General features: G+C 55.0%; 1 protein-coding gene across 1 annotated transcript; it reads left to right on the top strand.

Annotated features, from left to right (window-relative positions):
• Positions 1 to 20: 20 nt before the first annotated feature.
• Positions 21 to 22,185, top strand: CHMP1A (charged multivesicular body protein 1A). Its single transcript, XM_059045958.2, has 9 exons — positions 21 to 503; positions 12,985 to 13,969; positions 14,862 to 15,156; positions 17,256 to 17,275; positions 18,973 to 19,050; positions 19,633 to 19,779; positions 20,034 to 20,162; positions 20,383 to 20,570; positions 20,820 to 22,185. The coding sequence occupies exons 2-9, from the start codon at positions 13,892 to 13,894 to the stop codon at positions 20,839 to 20,841; spliced, it is 957 nt and encodes a 318-aa protein (XP_058901941.2). The 5' UTR covers positions 21 to 503; positions 12,985 to 13,891; the 3' UTR covers positions 20,842 to 22,185.
• Positions 22,186 to 23,597: the final 1,412 nt, after the last annotated feature.

Below are 23,597 nucleotides of genomic sequence, written 5' to 3'. Positions count from 1 at the left end.
AGGCTCAGCGGGCACGGCTCACGGGCCCAGCCGCTCCGCGGCACGTGGGACCCTCCCGGACCGGGGCACGAACCCGCGTCCCCTGCATCGCCAGGCGGACTCGCAACCGCTGCGCCACCAGGGAAGCCCTTTACTTTAGTTTTAAGTGTGGGCACGTGACCGCGCTGGGGCGCTGAGTAACGGCCGCCGGACGTGGAGGCCGAGGCCTGGGGGGCTGCAGTGGGCTGGTGGCGGGGGAGCTGCGGGGCCGCGGGAGCTGTGCTGTGGAGCTCTCCCTTGGAGCACTGGAGGGCTGACCTGGAGCCAGGGAGGGAGGGAGGAGGCTCGGGCAGGGCCAGTGGGGACCGAGAGCAGAGGGCGCGTCCGAGAGCTGTGGAAAGAACTGACAGGACGCGGCGACGGAGGGTCACCTCACACATCCGTGTTGAGCACCCACTACGTGCTCGGCCCTGTCAGGCTCTGCCCTGGCGGACCTTACATTCTAACTGGAGGCGGTAAACAAGGTAAGTAAAGCAGACGGCGTGCTAAGGAGAAAAACGAGGTAGGGCAGTGAGTGGCCCGTGTAGGAGGAGGGGTGCAGCTTCTGTCACAGGGACTATACTGTAAACGCTAAAATGATGCGATTGTAAGTTCAGGGCGTTTGATAATTATGAAATTAAATAATCATGAGTCAGAATTATTTAACTTAAACTAATTACCACATTCGGTTCATTCTGGTGGTTTTTGAATTCTGATAAGCTAAGCTCACGGCTAATAATGAGATTAGAATTAATGCCATGGTAAGTATAGTTTTTGGATTATTTGTTTGAGATGCTCAGGGCAGGGGTAGGAGGAGGGCAATTTCTAGGTCAAATATAGAAATGCAACAGCTACTAGAAACTTTATAGAGAAGGAGAGGCATGCTGACCCAATGGGTTCAAATTCACCTTTGTATGGGCTTGATTTTTCTGTATAAATATTTAGTCGTGGCAGTCAGGATGCATAAATAAACATACTAAATAAATACAAATAAGGATGTTGATAATATGTTAGTAAACAATGTCAATATGAGATTTCTTTTTTCTTGGGTTATACCAAAACTCATGGATTGGAAGTCACTTGTCCTATTTACTACTAAAGAATATGACCCTCATCAATAGACAGAGACAGACCATGTGTACAGCCTGCTGATCGTTCCAGGAACGAAGGAAGCTGACATATACTGTCATCAGACCAAACGTATGAGCTCGGACAGGCAGGGCACTCTCTCCAGCCACCCCGGAGGAGAGTGGACTCTGACCCAAGGGCTGTTGGTGAGGGCGGACAGCTGAGGCTGGGGGGGTCCCCTGAATGGCCCTTCCCCACCAAGAGCCCTCAAACACAGCCAGAAAGAGGGGAAGTCGTCAGTTCAACTCACCTCCTCCAAGGGCAGCTCTGACAAAGCCACTTCCACAGTTCTAAGTGCCATGGCTGCCACCACTCCTGCATCCACATTCTTCTCCCGGATCCTATAATACCTCGCATCCTTAATACTCAAGCTAGGAGCCCTTGGACCCTCCAAGGTGACTGTGCACTTCCCTGTTCTGGGACCTAACACCGTAAGGGTTCGTCCTCAGAGTCCGACCTTTTGGTCAAGCGTGGGGGACGCCTCCTCCACTGTAACTGCTGAGTGCTTACGTCGCGCTCCTGCAGAAGCGACTGGGAAGGGTTCTGATGCCCATGCAGAGTCGACAAGAGGTGCTGCCGGCTGCCGGTTCATCACTGCACAGCCAGGCTGCTCTGACAGGGCCGTGTCTTCACCGATCACCCCAGACTCACTCTTGCCCTCTGCCCGGCTGCCTGCGGCTTTGGAGAAGCTGGGGAGAGCCTTGTTTACTGAGGGGGCCCCTGCAGCTTTCCACAGGATAGCGCAGCCCTTTGCCATCACCTCTGAGACTCAGAGCACAGGCAGTGACTGCAGCTACTGGGGTGCCTGTTTATTCTTTGGCCTGTGAATTATAGGCGTCTGCCGTACTGGGGCTCCTGTGCCGGTAGAACGGGCCTGGCTCTGCACTTTCCCGAATGGTCCTCTGCTCCTCCATTCCTGTGGAGTCGTAGCTGATCAGAGTCTCTTTTGAGGCTGTGGTGACGACGATCTGGGGGATGGCAAATTTCTTCTTTTCCGAATTTACGTCAGGTTTCTCTAGAAGGAAGAAAACATCCGGGTATTTCATAAGTCTGTGGAAAAACTCTTCTGTAAAACGGACGATGTCTGTGTTAGGGCCAGAGCAAAGGGATTAGGTTCGTGGCTCAGGAAAAGAAATGGGTGAGGTTGAAAGCAGTCAAAACCATAAGTGAACATTCCAGAGCTTACACCAACCGGCAGCGCAGCCATGCGGTGGTGACCCTGGAGGCCTCTTTCCAGGAGGGGAACGGGACAGGCACCCGCAGCATCCCCGTGGAAGGCCTGAGCTGCCGGGCAGCCCCGGTGACAGACGCAGGAGCCAGAGCTGGGAAAGGCAGGGTCTGCCCCGGAGGCAAAGGTTCAGGCGCGCAGCATGCAAAGGATTCTGACCCTGGTGGAAGCTCCCCGCACAGAGCTTCGTCAGGCAGGGCGCTCTAGAAATGGGCGCCACAGCGTTTCCTCAAACTTGTCAGGTTTACCAGGAACGCACAGCACGTGTGAAACGTTACAAAGTACAAAAGCAGAAGCCCCTTCGCTGCCTCCACCGCCTCCCTTCCTGGCCTGTTCCCTCCATTCAGGCCTGTGTGTCCCCATGTGCACACAAGTGTCCTGCACAGAATTAGAACACAAAATACCCCAGGAACTCGGCTATACGGCGGGTGAACAAGTGCCCGTCCTGTGCTAGACGTGGCCCTGAGGCCTAGAATAACAACCGCGCGTTTCTCACGTAGGTCCTCTTAAGACGTACGTTTTACAGACGAGGGAACTGAGGCACAGAGGGTGTTTCAGGCACCTGCCCAGGGCTGGTGGCAGAGGGAGCCGCCGGGTCCCAGGAGGTCGGGTCCAGAGCCACCTCGACCTTGAGCGCTGCAGGCATGGCTTCAGTCGTTCTAACCCGCTGCCGACGGCCCGCAGCCTGCACTGAGCACTGACGGTATCCTTTCTGTTCATTTTTATCAGTAAGCCAAATGTGCATTTCATCGTATTTTGGATTTAATTTATTTTTTAAATTTATTTATTTAATTATTTATTTTTGGCTGCGTTCGGTCTTCGTTGCTGCGCGCGGGCTTTCTCTAGTTGCGGCAAGCGAGGGCTACTCTTCGTTGTAGTGCATGGGCTTCCCATTGCAGTGGCTTCTCGTGTTGCGGAGCACGGGCTGTAGGCGTGCGGGCTTCAGTAGTTGTGGCACAGAGGCTCAGTAGTTGTGGCTCGCGCCCGGGCTCTAGAGCACAGGCTCAGTAGTTGTGGTGCACGGGCTTAGTTGCTCCGTGGCACGTGGGATCTTCCCGGACCAGAACTCGAACCCTTGTCCCCTGCCTTGACAGGTGGATTCTTAACCACTGCGCCACCAGGGAAGTCCCTTTTGAATTTAACTTAAATTGAGATCATTTTTTCATGTTGATTTACACAGCATTTTTACATGTTAAGACTACTTAAGAGGTTATGAATATTTAATTTAAAAATAATACATGTTTATTAAAGGGGGAAAGTGACGGGGGTGGTGGTGGGATGGACTGAGAGACTGGGATTGACATATATACACTAATAGGTATAAAACAGGTAACTAATAAGAACCTGCTGTATAAAAAAATAATTTAAAAATAAAATAAAAATAATACACGTTGGCTGGAGACTGCACGAGGAATGGCACTCCTCCTCGCGCACACGCACACGTGCAGCTGGGGTCACGCAGTGCGAGGCTGAGTGCTGCAGTGACCACACAGCCGGCTGAGCCCCACGTGCACACAGGTGCGGCCCCTCCTCCACGGCAGCCTGCAGTTCACGGTCGGGGGCCCATCATGTGCATGACCAGCTCCCTTTGATGAAACTAAGTTAGGTTATTTCCAGTTTTTTTTTTGAACAATGCTGCAATGAACATTCCTGCGTTTATGTATTTATTACTCGTGGAGGTTTATCTGTCAGGTAAGTTACTAGGAAAATTTTGGGTAAATGTTGTCAAAGTGTTTTCCATAACGATTATATCAATTTGGGGACTTGCCTGGTGGTCCAGTGGCTAAGACTCCGCACTCCCGATGCAGGGGGCCCGGGTTTGATCCCTGGTCAGGGAACTAGATCCCACATGCTGCAACTAAGCGTTCACATGCCACAACAAAGATCCCACGTGCCTCAACTAAGACCCCGTGCAGGACTTCCCTGGTGACGCAGTGGCTAAGAATCCACCTGCCAATGCAGGGGACACGGGTTCGAGTCCTGGTCTGGGAAGATCCCACGTGCCACGGAGCAACTACGCCTGTGAGCCACAACTACTGAGCCTGTGCTCTAGAGCCTGCGTGCTGCAACTACTGAGCCCCTGTGCCACGACTACTGAAGCCCGCATGCAGCAATGAGGACCCAACACAGTGAAAAATAAATAAACAAAATAAATACATTTATTTTAAAAAAGACCCTGTGCAGCCAAAAGGTTACATAAATTTATCTTTCCTTTAGGAATCTATGAGCAGAACATTTCTCCACACTCTCCTGCTTGTCACTTTTCTAAACCTTTTCCCAGGTCATAGTGACAGTGGAAGTGCTGACTCCGCCCCCGCTGGTCACCGGTCACCGCCAGCTTCCCTAAGCTTTGGGCACCCCTGCCATGGGGAGGCTGGGCATCTCATCTCGCTGTCACTCATTCATGGGCCCGTGGCACGTATCCTCCTGTGAATGCATGTCATTCCGCATTTTCTACATTGAAATTTGTTCTTCTTTGGTGAGCTTTTTTATATTTGGGAAATGCACCCTTAGTGATTTATACTACAAGCAGCTCCTGGCTTTTAGCTCCCTTTGTTGCTTTCCGCAACAGATTCACCCGTCTTTTCCTCAACGGCTTTTAGAGTGTGTCCGACTGGAAAAGGAATCCCCTGCTCCAAACTTACAAAAACATTTACTCATTTCCATTTCATACTTTCATAGTTTTATTTTCCATGTTCAACTGTTTGTTTTCTCAGTTGTTGACTGAGATGCCCCCGCACTCGGGGCACATCCGTCCTTCCCCCATGTCTGCAACACGGCACTTCTCTGGGACCCCACGCGAGCATGCTGTGCTATGTGTCACCGCTGTGCGACACACTTCCGTGTCGGCGGACTCAATCCCTCTGCTTTTCCAGATGTTTCCTGCCATTCTTACATTTTTATCCTTTTAGGTGACCTTTGGGATAATTTGGTCTGGCTCCCAAAACCACCTGTGCTCTTTTGTTTGGGGTCATACTGCTTTGCTAGAATAAGGGAGAATTAACAACTTTATGTTACTGAGACTTTCTAATCCAAAACAAGACTCCTTTTATCTTCCTCAGAGGTTTAAAGCTTCTTCATTTAGAAACATGAATCTTTTGGGACTTCCCTGGTGGTCCAGTGGTAAAGAATCTGCCTTCTGGGCTTCCCTCGTGGCGCACTGGTTGGGGGTCTGCCTGCCAGTGCAGGGGACACGGGTTCGAGCCCTGGTCCGGGAAGATCCCACATGCCGCGGAGCGGCTGAGCCCATGCACCACAACTACTGAGCCCACGAGCCACGACTACTGAAGCCAGCCACTAGAGCCCGTGCTCCACAACATGAAAAGCCACTGCGGTGAGAGGCCCGCGCACCTCGGCGAAGAGTAGCCCCCGCTCGCCGCAACTGGAGACGGCCCGTGCGCAGCAACGAAGACCCAACGCAGCCAAAATTAAATTAAAAAAATTTTAAAAATCCACCTTCCAACGCAGGGTACACAGGTTCGATCCCTGGTCGGGGAACTAAGATCCCACATGCCGCGGGGGAACTAAGATCCCACATGCCGCGGGGCAACTAAGCCCACGTGCCGCAAACTACAGAGCCCATGCGCCCTGGAGCCCGTGCACCACAACTAGAGAGAAGCCCGCGTGCCGCAACAAAAGAGCCCACATGCCACAACGAAGATCCCGCGTGTTGCAAGTAAGACCTGACACAGCCAAAAATAAAAACAAAAATTAAATAAACAAATATAAAATGTAAAAATAAAATAAACATGAATCCTTTTAGGGTTCTTAATACACAGGACCTGTACTATTTTTCAATTACTGCCTAATAAATTACCTCATTTTAGTGGCCAACTTAGAACAGCGCACACATCACCTCGGGCTCCACGTGTCCGGAGTCCAAGCTACAATCCAGCTGCCAGCCCAGCCGCGTCCTCATCTGGACCTGGGGACCTTCCACGGCCACTCAGGTTGTAGGCAGAGTTCCTTTCTTTTTGTGCCAAGGACGAAGCCCCTTTCCTTGCTGGCTGGCGACTCTCTCATCATGGGAGCTGACTTCTGCAGAGCCACATCTCTGACACTTTCAGCTTTTTCAAAGGCTTCTCTGATGAGGTCAGGCATGCTCAGGAGAACCTCCATTTTGATTAAGTCAAAACCAACGGGTTACTACCCTGATCCCAGGAGCCCAGCCCATCCTACTCACAGGCTCTGCTCACCTTTAAGGGAGGGGCTCCTACAGCCTTGTCCAGCGGGCAGTGATGGGGCTCTGGAGCGCTGCCTTCCACGCCACCACACCGCCTTCAGGAAGGTGTCTGACTTCCGCCCACAGCGTGTCCAGGCTCTCCCGTCTATCGTGTGTTGTTCCCTGGGCTCTAGTTTCTGTTGCAAATACTTTCTGAGCTTGCCGTTTGTTTTCCATTTGTTTATAGAGGGCTTAGGGAGATGTTTTACATTGTAATGTAGTCAGATCCTTCAGCGTTGCTCTATAATATCTTTGCTTTGAGGAATCAGAATCAAATGTATGTCTTATTTTTTGCGGCCACCATTTTTTTCCAGCAAGGAAATTTTTTTTTAGATGACCACACACTGTCATCTGGAAGACGGATCTAGCCGTTCTTTTCCTTTACCCTTTGAGTCACCTGTATCAGCTGATAGTAAGTCTACATTTTTAAAAACTTTAAGTATAGTTGATGTACATGTCATCACTTTTTATATCCACTCTTAAACCATCTGGAATTTATCAGAGCATACAGCAGGAGGTTACAATCCAGCTTACATTTTTCTCTTAAAACGTTAAGCCATTTTTCTAGCACAATTTATTACATAATCCTTCCTTTTCCCACTTACTTTTGGTGCCAGTTTTATTGTACTCTAATTATATATAAACATACATAAAGTTCATACACACACACTCTTGTCCATGTTTTCTATTTCGTTGACCTGCTATTCTTATATGGGAATCATGTTATTTTAATTATTATACTTTCTGATGTATTTTAAAACATTTTACTTTAATATTATAAATTCATAGAGTGTTGTCAAAGTAGTCCACAGAGGTCCCCGTACCTCTGTCCATTCTCCCTCAGTGGCAGCACCTTAGGTAACTGCAGGAGAATAAGGCTCAGGTTGGCACAGTGTGTGTTCTGTGCCACGTGATCACATGTGACCACCACCACGGTCCAGACACAGGACGGCTCCACCATCACAACGATCGTGTTCATGCTACACTTTACAGTCACACCCCCGGCCCCCGCCATCCCTAACCCCTGGCAGTCCCTAGTCTGTTCTTATCTATATCATTTTGTCATTTGGAGAATGTTACATGAATAAAATCGTACAGCATGTGACCTTTTGAAACTGGCTTTCTTCGCCATATTTTTTTAACATCTTTATTGGAGTACAATTGCTTTACAATGGTGTGTTAGTTTCTGCTTTACAACAAAGTGAATCCGTTTTACATATACACATGTTCCCGTATCTCCTCCCTCTTGCGTCTCCCTCCCTCCCACCCTCCCTATCCCGCCTCTCTAGCTGGTCACAAACCACCGAGCTGATTTCCCTGTGCCATGTGGCTGCTTCCCACTAGCTATCCACCCTACGTTTGGTAGTGTATATACGTCCATGTCACTCTCTCACTTTGTCACCGCTTACCCTTCCCCTTCCCCATATCGTCAAGTCCATTCTCTAGTAGGTCTGTGTCTTTATTCCCGTCTTGACCCTAGGTTCTTCAGGACCTTTTTTTTTCTCTTAGATTCCATATATATATGTTAGCATACAGTATTTGTTTTCCTCTTTCTGACTTACTTCACTCTGTATGACAGACTCGAGGTCCATCCACCTCACTACAAATAACTCAATTTCGTTTCTTTTTATGGCTGAGTAACATTCCATTGTATATATGTACCACATCTTCTTTATCCATTCATTTGTCGATGGACACTTAGGTTGCTTCCATGTCCTGACTATAGTAAATAGAGCTGCAATGAACATTTTGGTACATGACTCTTGTTGAATTATGGTTTTCTCAGGGTATATGCCCAGTAGTGGGATTGCTGGGTTGTATGGTAGTTCTATTTGTAGTTTTTTAAGGAACCTCCATACTGTTCTCCATAGTGGCTGTATCAATTTACATTCCCACCAGCAGTGCAAGACTGTTCCCTTTTCTCCACACTCTCTCCAGCATTTACTGTTTCCAGATTTTTTGATGATGGCCATTCTGACTGGTGTGAGATGATATCTCATTGTAGTTTTGACTTGCATTTCTCTAATGATTAATGATGTTGAGCATTCCTTCATGTGTTTGTTGGCAATCTGTATATCTTCTTTGGAGAAATGTCTATTTAGGTCTTCTGCCCATTTTTGGATTGGGTTGTTTGTTTTTTTGTTATTGAGCTGCATGAGTTGCTTATAAATTTTGGAGATTAATCCTTTGTCAGTTGTCATTTGCAACTATTTTCTCCCATTCTGAGGGAGAATGTGTTTTGGTCTTGTTTATGGTATCCTTTGCTGTGCAAAAGCTTTTAAGTTTCATTAGGTCCCATTTGTTTATTTTTGTTTATATTTCCATTTCTCTAGGAGGTGGGTCAAAAAGGATCTTGCTGTGATTTATGTCATAGAGTGTTCTGCCTATGTTTTCCTCTAAGAGTTTGATAGTGTCTGGCCTTACATTTAGGTCTTTAACCCATTTTGAGTTTATTTTTGTGTATGGTGTTAGGGAGTGTTCTAATTTCATACTTTTACATGTACCTGTCCAGTTTTCCCAGCACCACTTATTGAAGAGGCTGTCTTTTCTCCACTGTATATTCTTGCCTCCTTTATCAAAGAAAAGGTGACCATATGTGTGTGGGTTTATCTCTGGGCTTTCTATCCTGTTCCATTGATCTGTATTTCTGTTTTTGTGCCAGTACCATACTGTCTTGATTACTGTAGCTTTATAGTATAGTCTGAAGTCAGGGAGCCTGATTCCTCCAGCTCCATTTTTTGTTCTCAAGATTGCTTTGGCTATTCGGGGTCAGCATATTTTTTGACAGTTAAAAATGCAGGGGCTTCCCTGGTGGCCCAGTGGTTGACAGTCCGCCTGCTGATGCAGGGCACACGGGTTCGTGCTCCGGTCCGGGAAGATCCCACATGCCGCGGAGCGGCTAGGCCCGTGAGCCATGGCCGCTGAGCCTGCGTGTCCAGAGCCTGTGCTACACAACAGGAGAGGCCACAACAGTGAGAGGCCCGCGTACCGCAAAAAAAAAAAAAAGCAGTACTTCTTCAGAAAAACAAATATCGTATATTAACGCATGTATGTAGAACCTAGAAAAATGGTACAGATGAACCGGTTTGCAGGGCAGAAGTTGAGACACAGATGTAGAGAACAAACGTATGCACACCAAGGGGAGAAAGCCGCGGTGGGGTGGGGATGGTGGTGGGATGAACTGGGCGATTGGTATTGACATGTATACACTGATGTGTATAAAATTGATGACTAATAAGAACCTGCTGTATAAAAAAACAAACATACAGGGCTTCCCTGGTGGCGCAGCGGTTGAGAATCCGCCTGCCGATGCAGGGGACACGGGTTCGTACCCCGGTCTGGGAAGATCCCACGTGCCGCGGAGCGGCTGGGCCCGTGAGCCATGGCCACTGAGCCTGCGCATCCGGAGCCTGTGCTCCGTAATGGGAGAGGCCGCAACAGTGAGAGGCCCGTGTACCACACACACACACAAAAATATATACAAACAAAAAATGCAGTACTTCTATCAGATGAGGATATTTTTTAGCATAACCACAGTAGCACTCACATCTAAGGATATTACCATCGATTCTTTGTTATCTCCTAATACCCGACTGGATTATCTCAAGAACGACTTAGCCCAGACCCACACACTGCTTTTTGTTCATGGGTCTCTCAAGGCTCCTTCCCACAGTCCTCTCTGCTGTGACTGAAAGTCTGTATCCCCCAAATTCATGTGTTGAAGGCCGAATCCCCGACGTGATGGTGTTTAGAAGTGGGGCCTTTGGGAATTAATTAGGGTTAGATGAGGCCATGAAGGTGGAGCCCCCGGGAAGGGATTAGGAGAAGGAAGAGACCAGAGCCCTCTTTCTGTGGCCACGTGAGGACACAGCAGTCAGACAGCTGTCTCTGGGCCAGGGAGGGGTCCTCACAGGTACACAGCCAGACTGAGGGCCTCCCCAGCCTCCAGAACGATGAGAAACAAAGTCTGTTGTTTAAGCCCCCCAGCCCATGGTATTTGGTTTTTTTTTTTCTTTCTCTCTTTTTTTTTTTTGGCCGAACCACACAGCACGTGGGATCTAGTTCCGCAACCGGGTGTGGAACCTGCGCCCCCTTCAGTGGAAGCGTGGAGTCTTAACCACGAGAGCGCCAGGGAGTCCCCAGCCCATGGTGCTCGTGATGGACACCTGAGCAGACTTATAAGACACACCTTTTTTTCAAGTCATTTATTTGTAGAAAAATCAGAGGTGTTTTTTTTTTTTTTTTTTTTTTTGCGGTACGCGGGCCTCTCACCGCTGTGGCCTCTCCCGTTGCGGAGCACAGGCTCCGGACGCGCAGGCTCAGCGGCCACGGCTCACGGGCCCAGCCGCTCTGCGGCACGTGGGATCTTCCCAGACCGGGGCACGAACCCGCGTCCCCTGCATCGGCAGGCGGACTCTCAACCGCTGCGCCACCAGGGAAGCCCCAGCGTTATTTTTTCAGAAGCATCTGCAGCATTTTGGAATTGGCTGACTGGCAGCTCGTGGTGTTCGGCCTGTATCATGCACGTTTGTGGATTCTGTAATGCGAAGTTTGAAGCACAGACAGAAGCAGCGGGAATAGTACAACCATCGCCCGACTGCCAAGATCCTCATAAACCCCGGCCAAGCCTGATCTCCACTCCAGCTCTTACCTTGTGTTCTGGTTACCAGTACTGCTGAGTAGTGACTCACCCCCGACCTCAGCAGCCTGAAACAACCATTTTCTTACCGTTTTATGGCTCAGGAATTCGGGAAAGGTTCGACCGGCAGTTATCACCTGTGGTTTCCCAGGGGCTGCAGTCAGATGCTGTCTGAAGGCTCAGCTGGGCTGGACACACGGATGTCCACTCGTAGGGCTGCCACGTGCGGTGCAGTGGCTCGGCTAGGGAGACTCCAAGCCCGGGGCTGGAGTCACGACGAGCTCGTCACAAGCCCAGCACCTGGGCTGGACGGGCTGCAAGGTCAGGACCGCGGGCTGCGGCTCCCCTGTGGCCTGCCCAGCGGCCAAGCACTTCCCAGCACGGTGGCTCCGAGCACAGTGGCTCCCAGCACAGCCAGCGTCCCCGTGAGCCCGGCCAGGCCGCCCGGCCCACGAGTCACTTCCACCACTCCACTGGTTACAGGAGAGTGTCAGGCCTGCAGAGATTTGGAGATGGGACGTAGACCCTCAGGTCACACCACAGGCCCCGTGGGCTGGGAGGGGCTGTAGCACCTGCAGAGACAGGTGCACCCCTTCCCGTGGCAGCAAATCCCCACCCAGCGTGTCCATTTGCCCTTAAAATACTTCAGGTGCGGCTCTTAGAGACAAGGACTTACGCGTATTCCACGTTTTCCGCGGCATAACTCACACTAGACAAAGCACATCGTCCTTACTGTTCAGCGGGAGAGTTTTCCACGACTGTACGCCCCTGTGCCATCATCACCCAAACGAGATGCCAAACTTTCCTCCACCCCACAAAGCTCCCACGGGCCCTGCTGCAGTCAGCTAGCCTGCCCCGGCCCCAGCCCAGCAATCATTTTCTGACTGCTACCCAACAGTAGTAAAACCTACTTTTTAAATTGTATAATACACAGAATTTTTGACTTGTTGAACTTTCTATTTCTCTGAGGCTTTTATGGTATTAGGATGACTTCAAGAAACGTGACTTGCAGAAGTTCTCACTTTCCCAGATCTAATGGGAATTCCTCAGCTTTAAAACCAGAAAGTGGAAGAGAAGATGCTCTTGCCCTGCTTGAGGTGTCGCTCCTGGCGGACCAGGTCGCTCCTGACTCCCCGGGTGCCTCTCTCTGCAAGGCCAGCGAGACCAGCTGCTGGTCTCAGTCGACAGTCTTCTCCGGGTTTACTCCACCTCGCTGCAGCATTCAGCACTGCCCACTAGTTCTGCTTTCTTAACAGCTTTACTCAGTACAATTTAAATACCATAAAATTTACCTGTTTAAAGCACACAATTGAATGGAATTCAGCAAACTTTCAAAGTTGGGCAACCACTGATTCAGTTTTTATCTTTTTTTTTTTTGCGGGCCTCTCACTGTTGCGGCCTCTCCCTTTGTGGAGCACAGGCTCCGGACGGATGCACAGGCTCAGCAGCCATGGCTCACGGGCCCAGCCGCTCCGCGGCATGTGGGATCTTCCCGGACCGGGGCACGAACCCGTGTCCCCTGCATTGGCAGGCGGACTCTCAACCACTGCGCCACCAGGGAAGCCGACTAATTCAGTTTTAAGACTACTTCCATCACCCTCAAAAGGGCCCTTGTGCCCTCTTGTGACCGATTGCTGCACCCACCCTTAGCCCAGGCTTCCCTCCATGTGGATTTGCCTTTGCTGGACTTCTCATGTAAATGGAATAGGAATCTATATCTGGCTTCTTTCACTCACATCTTGCCTTCAGGCGTCCTACACAGGGCAGCACCTTCCTCGTGACCGCCGTCTTCACTCGCTTCCTTGAAGCTCCATGCTCACTCCACCCCCGAAGTGAGAGTGTGACAGACACTGTTGGTGGAGTCCCCTGCCCACACCTTCCCGTGCTGGCAGAGGTCCAGCCCATCCTGGAGACACCGGGCACACAAGGCTTCTGGGGGAAGATTCTCCTTGCTGGTACAAAGGAAGAAGTAACGCCTCTCACAAACCAGACACAGTCCCATGTGTGTGACACCGAGAGCCGTCCAGCCCTCTGCGGACCTTGGACACTGAGGATGGCAAAGTGTAAAAACACAACCCTCGATGTTGCCACACCGAGGGCCCTACCTCTGACCTCTCCTTTATCTGGGGGATACAGAGCCCCTCAGCACTAAAGCCGTGTCTGGATGGCTTTTCTGTGACTGGCAGCCAAAAGCCTCCTGACAGCCTGGTAGCAGTTTTCCAAACCTCGCCCCTAGGACTCTGGCCCTTCCTGCACTCTTCAGCCCTCACGTAAGGGCTCTTAAATTGGGATTTGAAGTCCAGGCCTTGCTCCCAAGGCAATCGCCCTCATCTCAAACGCTTCCTGCCCTTGATGACCCCCAGGGGCCTCGATCTGAAGCCGTCTGTGCCCAGCTCCTCCCCCCGGCCAGGCGGTCACCCATCCTGCCCTTCCTTGTCTGACCCACCGGCCATGCGTCCTCAGTCACCGAGGCCCACGGGCACGGCTCCCTGCTTCGCCCTCACACCCTATCACTCGGCAGTTCCCGCTGCCGCAGCCTCGCTGGTTCCTACCCAGTTACAGCAACGGGCCTGTGAGAGGCTTCTGTTCTGGAGACACAAACCCCATCGTTCCTCCCATGGTTTAATTACCTAACAATTCCGTTTCCGCGACCCACATGATAAAACTTTTGAAAGACTTCACATTCTGCTGCTTCTGTGGCTTCAACCCCGACCCACACCCAAAGGCTGTTACGGTGAGTAACTTTGCCCAGCTGTTTCACCAACATCCTATTCCCTCCGTGATCTCTGTGGCCAGGCAGAGGGCTCCCACGGGACCGTGCTCCGCAGGGGGGCAGCTTCCCAGGCTCTGTCCCAGTCTGTGGAATGCCAAAGGCACGACACTGGGGCCAAAGGCGTCCAGCCCTCGGAAGGACAGCAGGCCTGCTTTGGATCTGCGCACTGCTTAGCCCTCCTGACTGTGTGTTCCGCATCCACCACTTGGGAACTCACCTAAACCTTTATTAAACTTATTACATCTTCCAACTAGAACTTTGATATTAAAGGCCCTAAAACCCCCTCTGCCGTTAGGGCACGCCCCCTGCTACTAGCATCCCACCGCAGGCTCCTGTCCGCCCCATCCCCAAACGCACCTCAGGTTGTGTACCCTCCTGGGTGTGTCCTACCTTCCACTTCAGATGAAGGCCACTGCCGCTTAGCTGCCCCTTTCTTCTCATGGAAGCTCTCTGCAGGCTTGGTGTCTGGAGGCTTCTCAGACTCTTGTGTAGGCCTGTCCAGCGGCCTTTCCGTAGCCTCTGGGACTGAACAGGGCCGCGCCGACTTTGGCTCCTCACCTGAAATATATGGGTAATTAATTAGACCTGTATTTCACTGAGTCTAGGGCAAAGGATTCCATCCTTCTTCAGTTGCCTGCTTTGGTCCGGAACGAAATAAGATAGCTTGAAAGACTTGGGTCACTCCATTTCCCTACACGTGGATATTCCCCGGATGAAAAGGCCCCCGAGGCACGATCACCACAGAGGACCCGGCGCAGGAGGATTTGTGGGGGCGGGGCCGCGCCGGGGAGACTGCGGGGCGGTGGCCCTTCACCTTTCCGTTGTTTGTGTTTGCTTTTGGAAACTCCCATAGGTGACTGCCCTGCGACGCAGCCCTAACCCCTGCACCTCGGTGGGAGCCCAGCCCACTGACTCACAAGAGGCCCGGCCGCCGCCTCCCTGGCCCGCGCGGTCGCCACGGCAACGCCACCGCCCGCGAGACCAGCCCGTCCTCTCGCGAGAGCTCCCGGCCGCCGGAAGCGGCGGCGACCCGGCAGTTACCCGCCCGCCAGTCCGCCAGCCAGAGCTGGTCGGTTCGGTTGACGCCGCCGGGAGGTCCAGTCCGTCCGTTTCTGCTAGGGCTGCCGCTGCCGGACCAGCCATGGACGGTGAGAGGCCGCCGCCCTCCGGGGCCGCGCGGGGCGGGGCCGCCTCTCCCGTGGGCGGGGCTCAGACGGGTGCCCCTGGCCTCGATCCCGGACCCTGGGCCCCGATCCCGGTACAGGATACCGGGGCCTCCACCCGGGACCCCGATCCCCGACACCATACCCCGAGACCCAGGACCCCGACCTCGACCCCGGGGCCTCGACCCAGGACTCCAATACCCTTCCCTGATCCCCGACCCCCTTCCCCGGCCCTCCGCGACCGTCTGCCCCTGCCCCGCCAAGCTGCGGTACTGGTGAGGGACATCGGCCTTTGGGGCCCTGGGATGCCGGGTCAGAGGGCACCCGAAAAGGAGACAGTTGCACCACTGCCCCCAGAACAACGCTAAGAGAAATAAGAAGAGCTTTGGCAGAAAGCCGTCACTATGTACAGGCACAACAGCTCTTGAGACAGGAACCGTGTGCGCCCATTCTGCAGATGGGAAAACAGGTTGAGGAGTCCGTGCAGGCACAGGCCCCAGGCGGCCTGGTCCTGCACTGCCTGCAGCACCCCCCCAGGGCCCTCTGCCCTGCTCTGCTCCAGAACAGGAAGCATCAGTGACAAAATGAAGATACCTACATTTGCCAGGATGTTTAAGTGCTAGTGGGATAGAGAGGCTGTGCAATGTTATTCTCATGAAGGAAATCCTATGCAGATTGCCTCAGAGAGAAGGTGAACAGCACCCCCCCACCCCACGCACGCACACACACGTTGGGTTTTGCCTCACAGCTCTCCAGGGAATTCTGTTTTGCCCGTATCCCTTTTCTCCAGGGTTAGGTTTTGCCCTTCAGAGTCTGTCCTTCCCACCCAAGTCTGGGCCACACCCAGCCCAGCCTTGCTTTCCCTGCAGTGAGCACACTGCCTGCCACCTGTTTCTCCAGAGATGCAGACAGCTCTGGCCTTGACTAGGGCCCGCAGTGACAGGTGAGAGCTGCACAGAGCTCCACAGGGCTCTCAGCTGGGAGCCTTCACATACCTTTGTGGTTCTGGATTCTGGTTGCAGGATTTCATTTCTTCATTCCGGGCTAGTGTGGTACACCCTTTCAGAAATCATTCCCCAAATTTAGGAATGGGATATACACTGAGATAGTTTTAAGAGGAAGCTGAATCTACCGAGCTCTTGAGTTTGGGTAAGTGAGTAGCAAGTTCAGATACCAAGGGACTTAGCCAGTAACACACACAGGTCTCCAGTTCCTCATTGAGGGGAGGGGGCACCTGAGCCTGATTCGATGGCTCAGAAATGGCAGCTCCCACGGAGCGTGGTCTCTGTGGGCCAGCTCTTCTATGGCGTAAGAGTCATCGGCCTGCTGTTTTTATCCATAAAGAATAGCCTGTCTGGGCCTTGCCTGGTGGCGCAGTGGTTGAGAATCTGCCTGCCAATGCAGGGGACACGGGTTCAAGCCCTGGTCTGGGAAGATCCCACATGCCGTGGAGCAACTGAGCCCGCGCGTCTGGAGCCTGTGCTCCACAGCAAGAGAGGGCGCAACAGTGAGAGGCCCGCGCACCGCGATGAAGAGTGGCCCCCCTGTGCATCCGGAGCCTGTGCTCCGCAACGGGAGAGGCCACAACAGTGAGAGGCCCGCGTACCACAAAAAAAAAAAAAAAAAAAGAGTGGCCCCCGCTCGCTGCAACTAGAGAAAGCCCTCGCACAGAAAGGAAGACCCAGCACAGCCCAAAATAAATAAATAAATAAAAAGCTGAAAAAAAAAAAAAGAATAGACTGTCAAGTACTAAACCTTGTTAAATTGGGGAGGACTCCCAATGGTCCTTTGTAAAGCTGCACTGATTACAAACCATCTCGAGTTTTCACCATGCGCCACACGCTGCACCCGTGACGTTCCCCGCACGCTAACCCTTAAGGTCAGCTGGTGCCATCCTGGTGTTTTCCTGAACTGGAGAGTCCGGGAGGCTAAGGAGGGGCAGAGCTGGTGTGAGTGGGCCTCCGTGAAGGCCCCAGTCCTGTTCCGGCTCTTCACTTCCAGGAGGGGCTCAGTGCCCCCACCAGCTGGTTAGGAGCGTTGCTTCTCACACTTCTGAACAATCCTCAAATCATCTCTCTTTGCAGATACCGTGTTCCAGCTGAAGGTGTGTACTGAATGGCCCTTCACCCGACCCTGTCCTGGTGGCTGTCAGTGGGGACAGATGGTGTGCGTCACAGGACAGTGCTCGGCCAGACGGGTGACCGAGGGGTCAGAGCGGTGGCTTGCTAGCTTGTCTCGGGCTGAGGGGAAGCAGGTCATTTGGCCTCGTTCACGAGAGCGCGAGTATGTGCATCCCGTAACGTTCCACGAGGTGTTTCAAACGGTTGCCTCGAGTCCTTCAGAAACGCGTGCAGGGGAGCATTGTGGGCAGCCGAGCAGTCCTCCTGCCTGGGTGGTGTCGGCAGGCTCCTCCCCTCCTCCTGTAGGGCCCTCCTCGGTACCCATCCGTGGTGGGTGCTGGAGGGCGGGAGGGGTGATGGGCACCGGCCCCCGACTAGCAGCCGCGCTGGCTCTGCTGTGGCGCCTCCGGGCCAGGTTCCCAGCTCAGGAAAATCTGGACTTTTCCCTGAGGAACGTAGCTGGTGGGGCTGGACAGACAAGAAGCCATTTTTCCACGACGAAACGTCCCAAGTGCATGGGGGCACCCAGGGCTGTGGGCGGGGCCCGAAGGCTGGGGACCCTCCCAGGTGGGTGAGTGACGCTGGCTGGGAGAACAGTGCTGACAGGACCAGAGTTAGGAAACTGGCCTCTGGAAGGCTGCTGTTCCCTTGGGTCATCGGAGCCTTCTCCCTGCCAGCTTCTGGCCCACTGAGGCCTGTGGAGGGCCACCGACCAGGGCGGGGGTGTGCGATGTCATGCCAGGTGGTCCCTGCTGCAGCTGACCCGCGGGTCCTAGGGCACCTGGCCAGAGGGGTGGACTTTGCTTAGAGGTGGCGGATGGTGGCCCGGTGTGTCCTTCAGGCTGTGTGTGGAGGGCAGTGGGCCAGGGGCTGGGTGAGCCTGGACGCAGAGGGCAGAGGACAGAGGACAGAGCAGGCCACGGAGCCTCTGACGTGAGGGGCCCCGTGCGGCTGGGGCAGGAGTGGGGCTCTGGGCGCAGAGCCGGGTTAGGGTAGCCCGACATGGCGATGCCTGACACCGGCCCCATCACACACCTGGAACGTGGCTTGCAGGACTGATGTTTTACTTTCACTTAATTTTAGGTAATTTAAATTTAAGTAGCTCCATGTGTCTAGTAGCTACTGCACTGGATGGTGCAGGAAGAAAAAATGGTCAGAGAGTCAGGTGCTGCAGACATTGATTTAAAGGCCCCTCAGAATTGAGTCTGATGACCGGGAACAAGGGAGGACTTTGGAGAGAGTGCCCCGTGCCCATGCCTGAGGTTAGGGAAGCTTTGATCTGCACAGAGGCTGGACCACGGGAGCGGGGGAGACGTTAGCCTGAGGCCACCAAGGTGGGCAAAGAGGGAGGGCTTTACGGTGGCAGCATGTGGGTGACGCAGGCCAAGGCCTGTGGGCAGTTCCTCGGTGTGCCCCCAGCTGCTGGGAGCCGGTGCGCCGTGCCTCAGGCTGTGGAAGAAGGGGCTGAGGCCGCTGGGCGCGGGGCTGTGTGGAGGGGAGCCGCTGAGGGCCGCAAGTGCGCGGACGGGCACGACGTCCTAGTGGGCAGCGCACTGTCCGGCAGAGGTAGCAGTCGTGAGGGGTCAGTGATGTCCACCCTCGGAACAAACTTACCGCCCAGGAGGGCGGGGAGCGGGACGGCGGGTAGGCCGGGCTGGTGACCCGGCCTCCTGTCCGTCAGTTCACGGCAAAGCAGCTGGAGAAGCTGTCCAAGAAGGCGGAGAAGGACTCCAAGGCGGAGCAGGCCAAGGTGAAGAAGGTGAGTGCAGGGGCCGCCGCAGGGCCGGGCCTCTCCTCCCGTGGGTCCTGTGCTCCTCGGGCCTGGGCAGAGGCCAGACCCCTCTGTGGGGCGGGGTGGGGCTGCAGGCTCCTGGGGTTGCCGTGCTCTCCGTGGGGGGCTTTCTTACAGCTGTTTAGCGGCTAGAGTAGCTCCTGGGGTGCTGGGTTTGGATGACTCCTCACCCAGACTGAGGCTCCCAGGGCAGAAGGGAAACGCAGCCGACTTCCCATTCTGAAGCCACGTCACCGCCATAGTCGTGATTCCTTTGGAATCAGCGTTGCCTGTGCTGGCTTTTCAAGCTCTGCTTCTTCCGGGCGGAGCTGTATTGTGTGAGGGCAGCTGAGTGTGTCGGTGGGAATGGAGAGGCCTGGAAAGGTGGCCGTGTTTTCCTGAGCCCGGCTTTCTTGTCTGATTTTCTCTGAGGGCTGGTCGGGGGCCCTGCCCCTGGACACCCTCACTCCTGAGACGTTTCTGATGAGAAACCCTGCGGAGAGGCTGAGAAGGGGCTGCCCCACAGCAGCAGACGGCACCCCGGGACTGGCATCTCCCGCTGCATTTCAGGCCCTTCAGCAGAAGAACGTGGAGTGTGCGCGGGTGTACGCCGAGAACGCCATTCGCAAGAGGAACGAAGGCGTGAACTGGCTCCGCATGGCGTCCCGCGTGGATGCCGTGGCCTCCAAGGTGCAGACGGCCGTGACCATGAAGGGGGTGAGTGCTAGGCCGGGGCCATGTGCCTGGGGCCGCCTTCTGCTGGCAGAGTCGAGGGGGTGGCCCGGCACAAGGGGTCAGGCTGGGATTCCCTCCCTACGGTAAGGGCGGTTCTAGAGCGGAAGATGCTCCCCGAGGGCCCTCTCCAGTGTCCGTCCTTCCGTTGATGGCACCATCTGGGGACGTGCCGTGCCGGGGGCGGGGGGGGGGGGCCCGGAGGTGCCTGCCTGCCTCCTCACGCCCGTCTCTACCAGGTGACCAAGAACATGGCGCAGGTGACCAAAGCCCTGGACCGGGCCCTCAGCACCATGGACCTGCAGAAGGTGTCTGCGGTGATGGACAGATGTGAGCAGCAGGTGCAGAACCTGGACGTGCACACGTCGGTACGCCAGCCCGGGGCCCGGCTCCTCGGGGGGGGTCCAGACCAGCCCGCAGAGGTCCAGCAGGGGAGGGGGGGGCCTGGGGTGGGGGGTGGGTGCCCGCGCAGGCAGCTGTGCCCCAGGACCAGCACGCCAGAGGGAGCGCACTGGAGAGAGCGCCACAAGGGGGCTGGCGGGGGAAGGAGCCACAGGAAGCCCTCACCGCCCGGCACACGACCCCCAGGTGATGGAGGACTCCATGAGCTCGGCCACCACGCTGACCACACCACAGGAGCAGGTGGACAGCCTCATCATGCAGATCGCCGAGGAGAATGGCCTAGAGGTCCTGGACCAGCTCAGCCAGCTGCCCGAGGGCGCCTCTGCCGTGGGCGAGAGCTCCGTGCGCAGCCAGGAGGACCAGCTGTCTCGGAGGTGGGCCAGGGGCACCCGTGCCGGGCGGGCAGCGCGCTGGGCGGGAGCCTGGGGGGGACGCAGAAACCCCGGCCTCGGTGCCTGCAGGCCCAGGAGCAGCTCCGTCCCCGCCCCTGTGCAGACCCTGCTCACCGTCTGTGGCTCCCCCTAGAAGGGGAGGAAGAGGACTAGGACGGCCTGGAACAGGACCTGGAAAAGCCGGGGTGGAGCCATTGCCAGGGCCTCAGGGAATCCTGTTGTCGTTTACAGGCTGGCCGCGCTGAGGAATTAGTGGAGCCCAGCGGCAGCACGCTTCATCCTGGCCTCATGGGGGAAGGGCTGGGAAGGCCGCCTCTGCCCCCTCCCCACTGCCCCCTCCCCCACTCACCTGCCAGGCCTGCGACTCTGCCTCTTCTCTGAGCACGGTGTGGGTCTGTGTCCAGCTGGGCAAGTTTGCACAAACTTCTGACTTCTGTGGGTAATTTCTGTGACTCCGGGCCACCAGCTGGGCGATCTGAAGGCTCCCCTCCATCCACCACCACTGAGAAACCCCCAGGGACTGGCTGGTGGCTGCCACGTGGATATGGGGGCTTTCAGACTCCATGTGATGGCACATGTGCTGGGACTGGTCAGCCAGTGGGGGTCAGGGCTGCAGGCTGTTGCGAGGCCCCCCTGGAGGCCCCCCCACTCCATTTAGAACCTGGTCCTGCCAGCTGGATGGGCCCCGCTCGGGCTCCCCAGTGTAAGGCGCCTAGCTCCCAGTCCAGCGGCCCCCTGGGGCTCCGCACCCTCACCCCCCTGCGCCTCTGGAGGGCTCGGGCCCTGCGGGGTCTCCTCTAGGAAGCCAGAGTCTACGCTGAGGCCCCTCCCAGCCAAGGAGCAGGCGCCTCCCCCTCCTGGGTGGGATACCTTTCTCCTGTCACTATAAATGATGGGGTGCCTCTCCCATCTGGTTCTTGCTGCCTTGTGGGCTCACGCTGTTGACCTTGAAGCTGGAGCGGCTGATGGGAGAGCCGCCCTCGGTGGGGCCAGCAGTGGCAGTGCTTCTGACAACGTGCTGAGCTGGCCTGAGGGGAGCTTCAGACAGGCTGCACTTTTCTGTTTTCTCCAATACCTGAAGTTTACTTCGTTTTCCTGAAGCTTCCAGGGATTTTTTTTTTTTTTTTTTTTTTTTTTGCCAAAAGAGGGAGCAAGTAGACGGGGAGCATTTGGTATGAGCCCCTCCCCAGCGTCAGTGCTGACCCGGAGGCCTCTGGCTGGCCGTCTGTCCTCACAGCACTGGCTCTCGTGGACAGAAACGTGGGAGAGCTTACCCTGGCTCTCTGCGTTTGATTCTTCCTGGACTTGGAGCCCTCGGGTGCTCTGTACAGTAAGTTGTGCTGTGGGCTGCCTGGCGCTCTGGACTGTGGTGTGAGGCCGGAGAGAATGGGGTTCAAGAGCCACCTGGTTTTTCTTCTGTGATGCCGACCGACCTCGCCTTACTCCCTGGCCATCATCCCTTGGGGCTCCCACGTGCTGGGGATTCGGAGGAGGTCCCCAGGGTGTGCAGATCTCCACGGAGACACCCGTGGAGCAGCAGGCGAAGTTTGCCTTTTCCTGAAATGCTGTTGTGAATAAAGAGATTGTTCCCTGAGAACTGTCTCCATCTTTGCTTTAGTGGCCTGGGGTGGTGTGGGGGCCTCAAGCGGGACAGTCGGCTTGCGGTCCAACCCACCAGTAGGCGGCTGACGGGTTCCTGGAGAAGGGCAGGTGGGGTGGGGTGAGGAGTGGGATTCCCAGGCCCTGCTCGGTGAGGCCGAATCGGATCCACAGTTCCTCTACGATTTTACCTTGAAATACTTTTAAACTTATGTAACAGCTGCAAACCAAGTACACAACTTCTGTATTTTTCTGTGTAGGAGCTTTCTTCACGTCAACCTTCCAGTTACCGTAGAACCGACCAAATCGGGAAATCGCCCTCACGTTATTAGCCTGTGGTCTCTCCAGCCCCGAATGTGGCACAGGCCCTCCCGTTTCTCTATGTGACCGGGACGGTCTCGAGGCCACTGGATGTGCACCGGCGTGCTCGCAGGAACCGCGTCCGGGCGCCCCCCACCCCGTGTGCCCCAAAAACCGCGTCCGGGCAACCTATGTGTGCACCAGAAACTACATCCGTGCGCACCCCTATGTGCCCCCAAAACTACCACCGGGCGCCCCTCTGTACTCACGGGAACCACGTCTGGTCACCCCGCTGTGTGCACCGGAAACCACGTTGGTGCGCCCCTCTGTGGACACGTGAGCCACGTCCGCGCGCCCCCCCTGTGCGCGCGGGAGCCATGTTGGGGCACCACCCTATGTGCACCAGAAACTACGTCCGGGCACCTTCCCCACAACCCACAGCTCACACGAAGCACGTCTGTGGGCCCCCCTCTGTGCTCACGGAAACTACGTCCGGGCACCCCACCGTGTGCACCAGAAACTACATCCGGACACACACCGACACATACACACACACACACACACACATACCCCGTGGGCACGGGAACCACAAGTTTGCACTTGTCAGGCCTCCCCCTCTGGTTTGTTACTCCTTGGGCAGTGAAAACCCCGTTTTCAGGTTCTCAGCTCCGGCTCCCCGCACAAAGTTCTAGTTTCGGCACTGCTGGCTGCCCCCCTTCCCCGCCCCGCCGAGAGACGCCCTTACCCACCAGAGGACTGGCTTTGGCACGGGCCTTGCCGGGGCTCCTCGATGTGTCGTCAGGAGGCTCTGCTCTTAGCCACACCCTCTTCAAAGTGGCTGGCGTCTCTGTTAGATTATTCGGCTTCTGTTTCACGCCGGTGCTTCGCAGCCTGGCTGGTCCTGATCAGTTTTTTGGGCGTGTGAACCGTGGCCAGGGTTGTAGAGTCGGAACCACAGTGGGGTCCCTGCCCCTAGTGCCCAGCCCGCCTGCCAGAGTGACCACCTGTGGCTCTGGGCCCCCCTTGTCCCCTCCGAGCACGCCTGGGTTTGAACAGGTCCTGGGGCTGCTTGTTGCCTGGTTGGAGAATCGCTGATGTGGGCCCTGCCTG

This window comes from Kogia breviceps, chromosome 18, assembly GCF_026419965.1.
Source record: "Kogia breviceps isolate mKogBre1 chromosome 18, mKogBre1 haplotype 1, whole genome shotgun sequence".
NCBI lineage: Eukaryota > Metazoa > Chordata > Mammalia > Artiodactyla > Physeteridae > Kogia > Kogia breviceps.
Note: the sequence above shows the minus strand (reverse complement) of the source record. Positions and strands in the feature narration are given on the sequence as shown.

Bases quoted from the DNA above. Each gene is read 5' to 3' on its own strand.
- CHMP1A (XM_059045958.2), top strand. From the start codon at position 13,892: ATGATAAAACTTTTGAAAGACTTCACATTCTGCTGCTTCTGTGGCTTC. The intron at 13,970-14,861 runs GTGAGTAACTTT...AAACTCCCATAG, and splicing joins CACACCCAAAGGCTGTTACG to GTGACTGCCCTGCGACGCAG. The intron at 17,276-18,972 runs GTGTGTACTGAA...CCTGTCCGTCAG, and splicing joins ATACCGTGTTCCAGCTGAAG to TTCACGGCAAAGCAGCTGGA.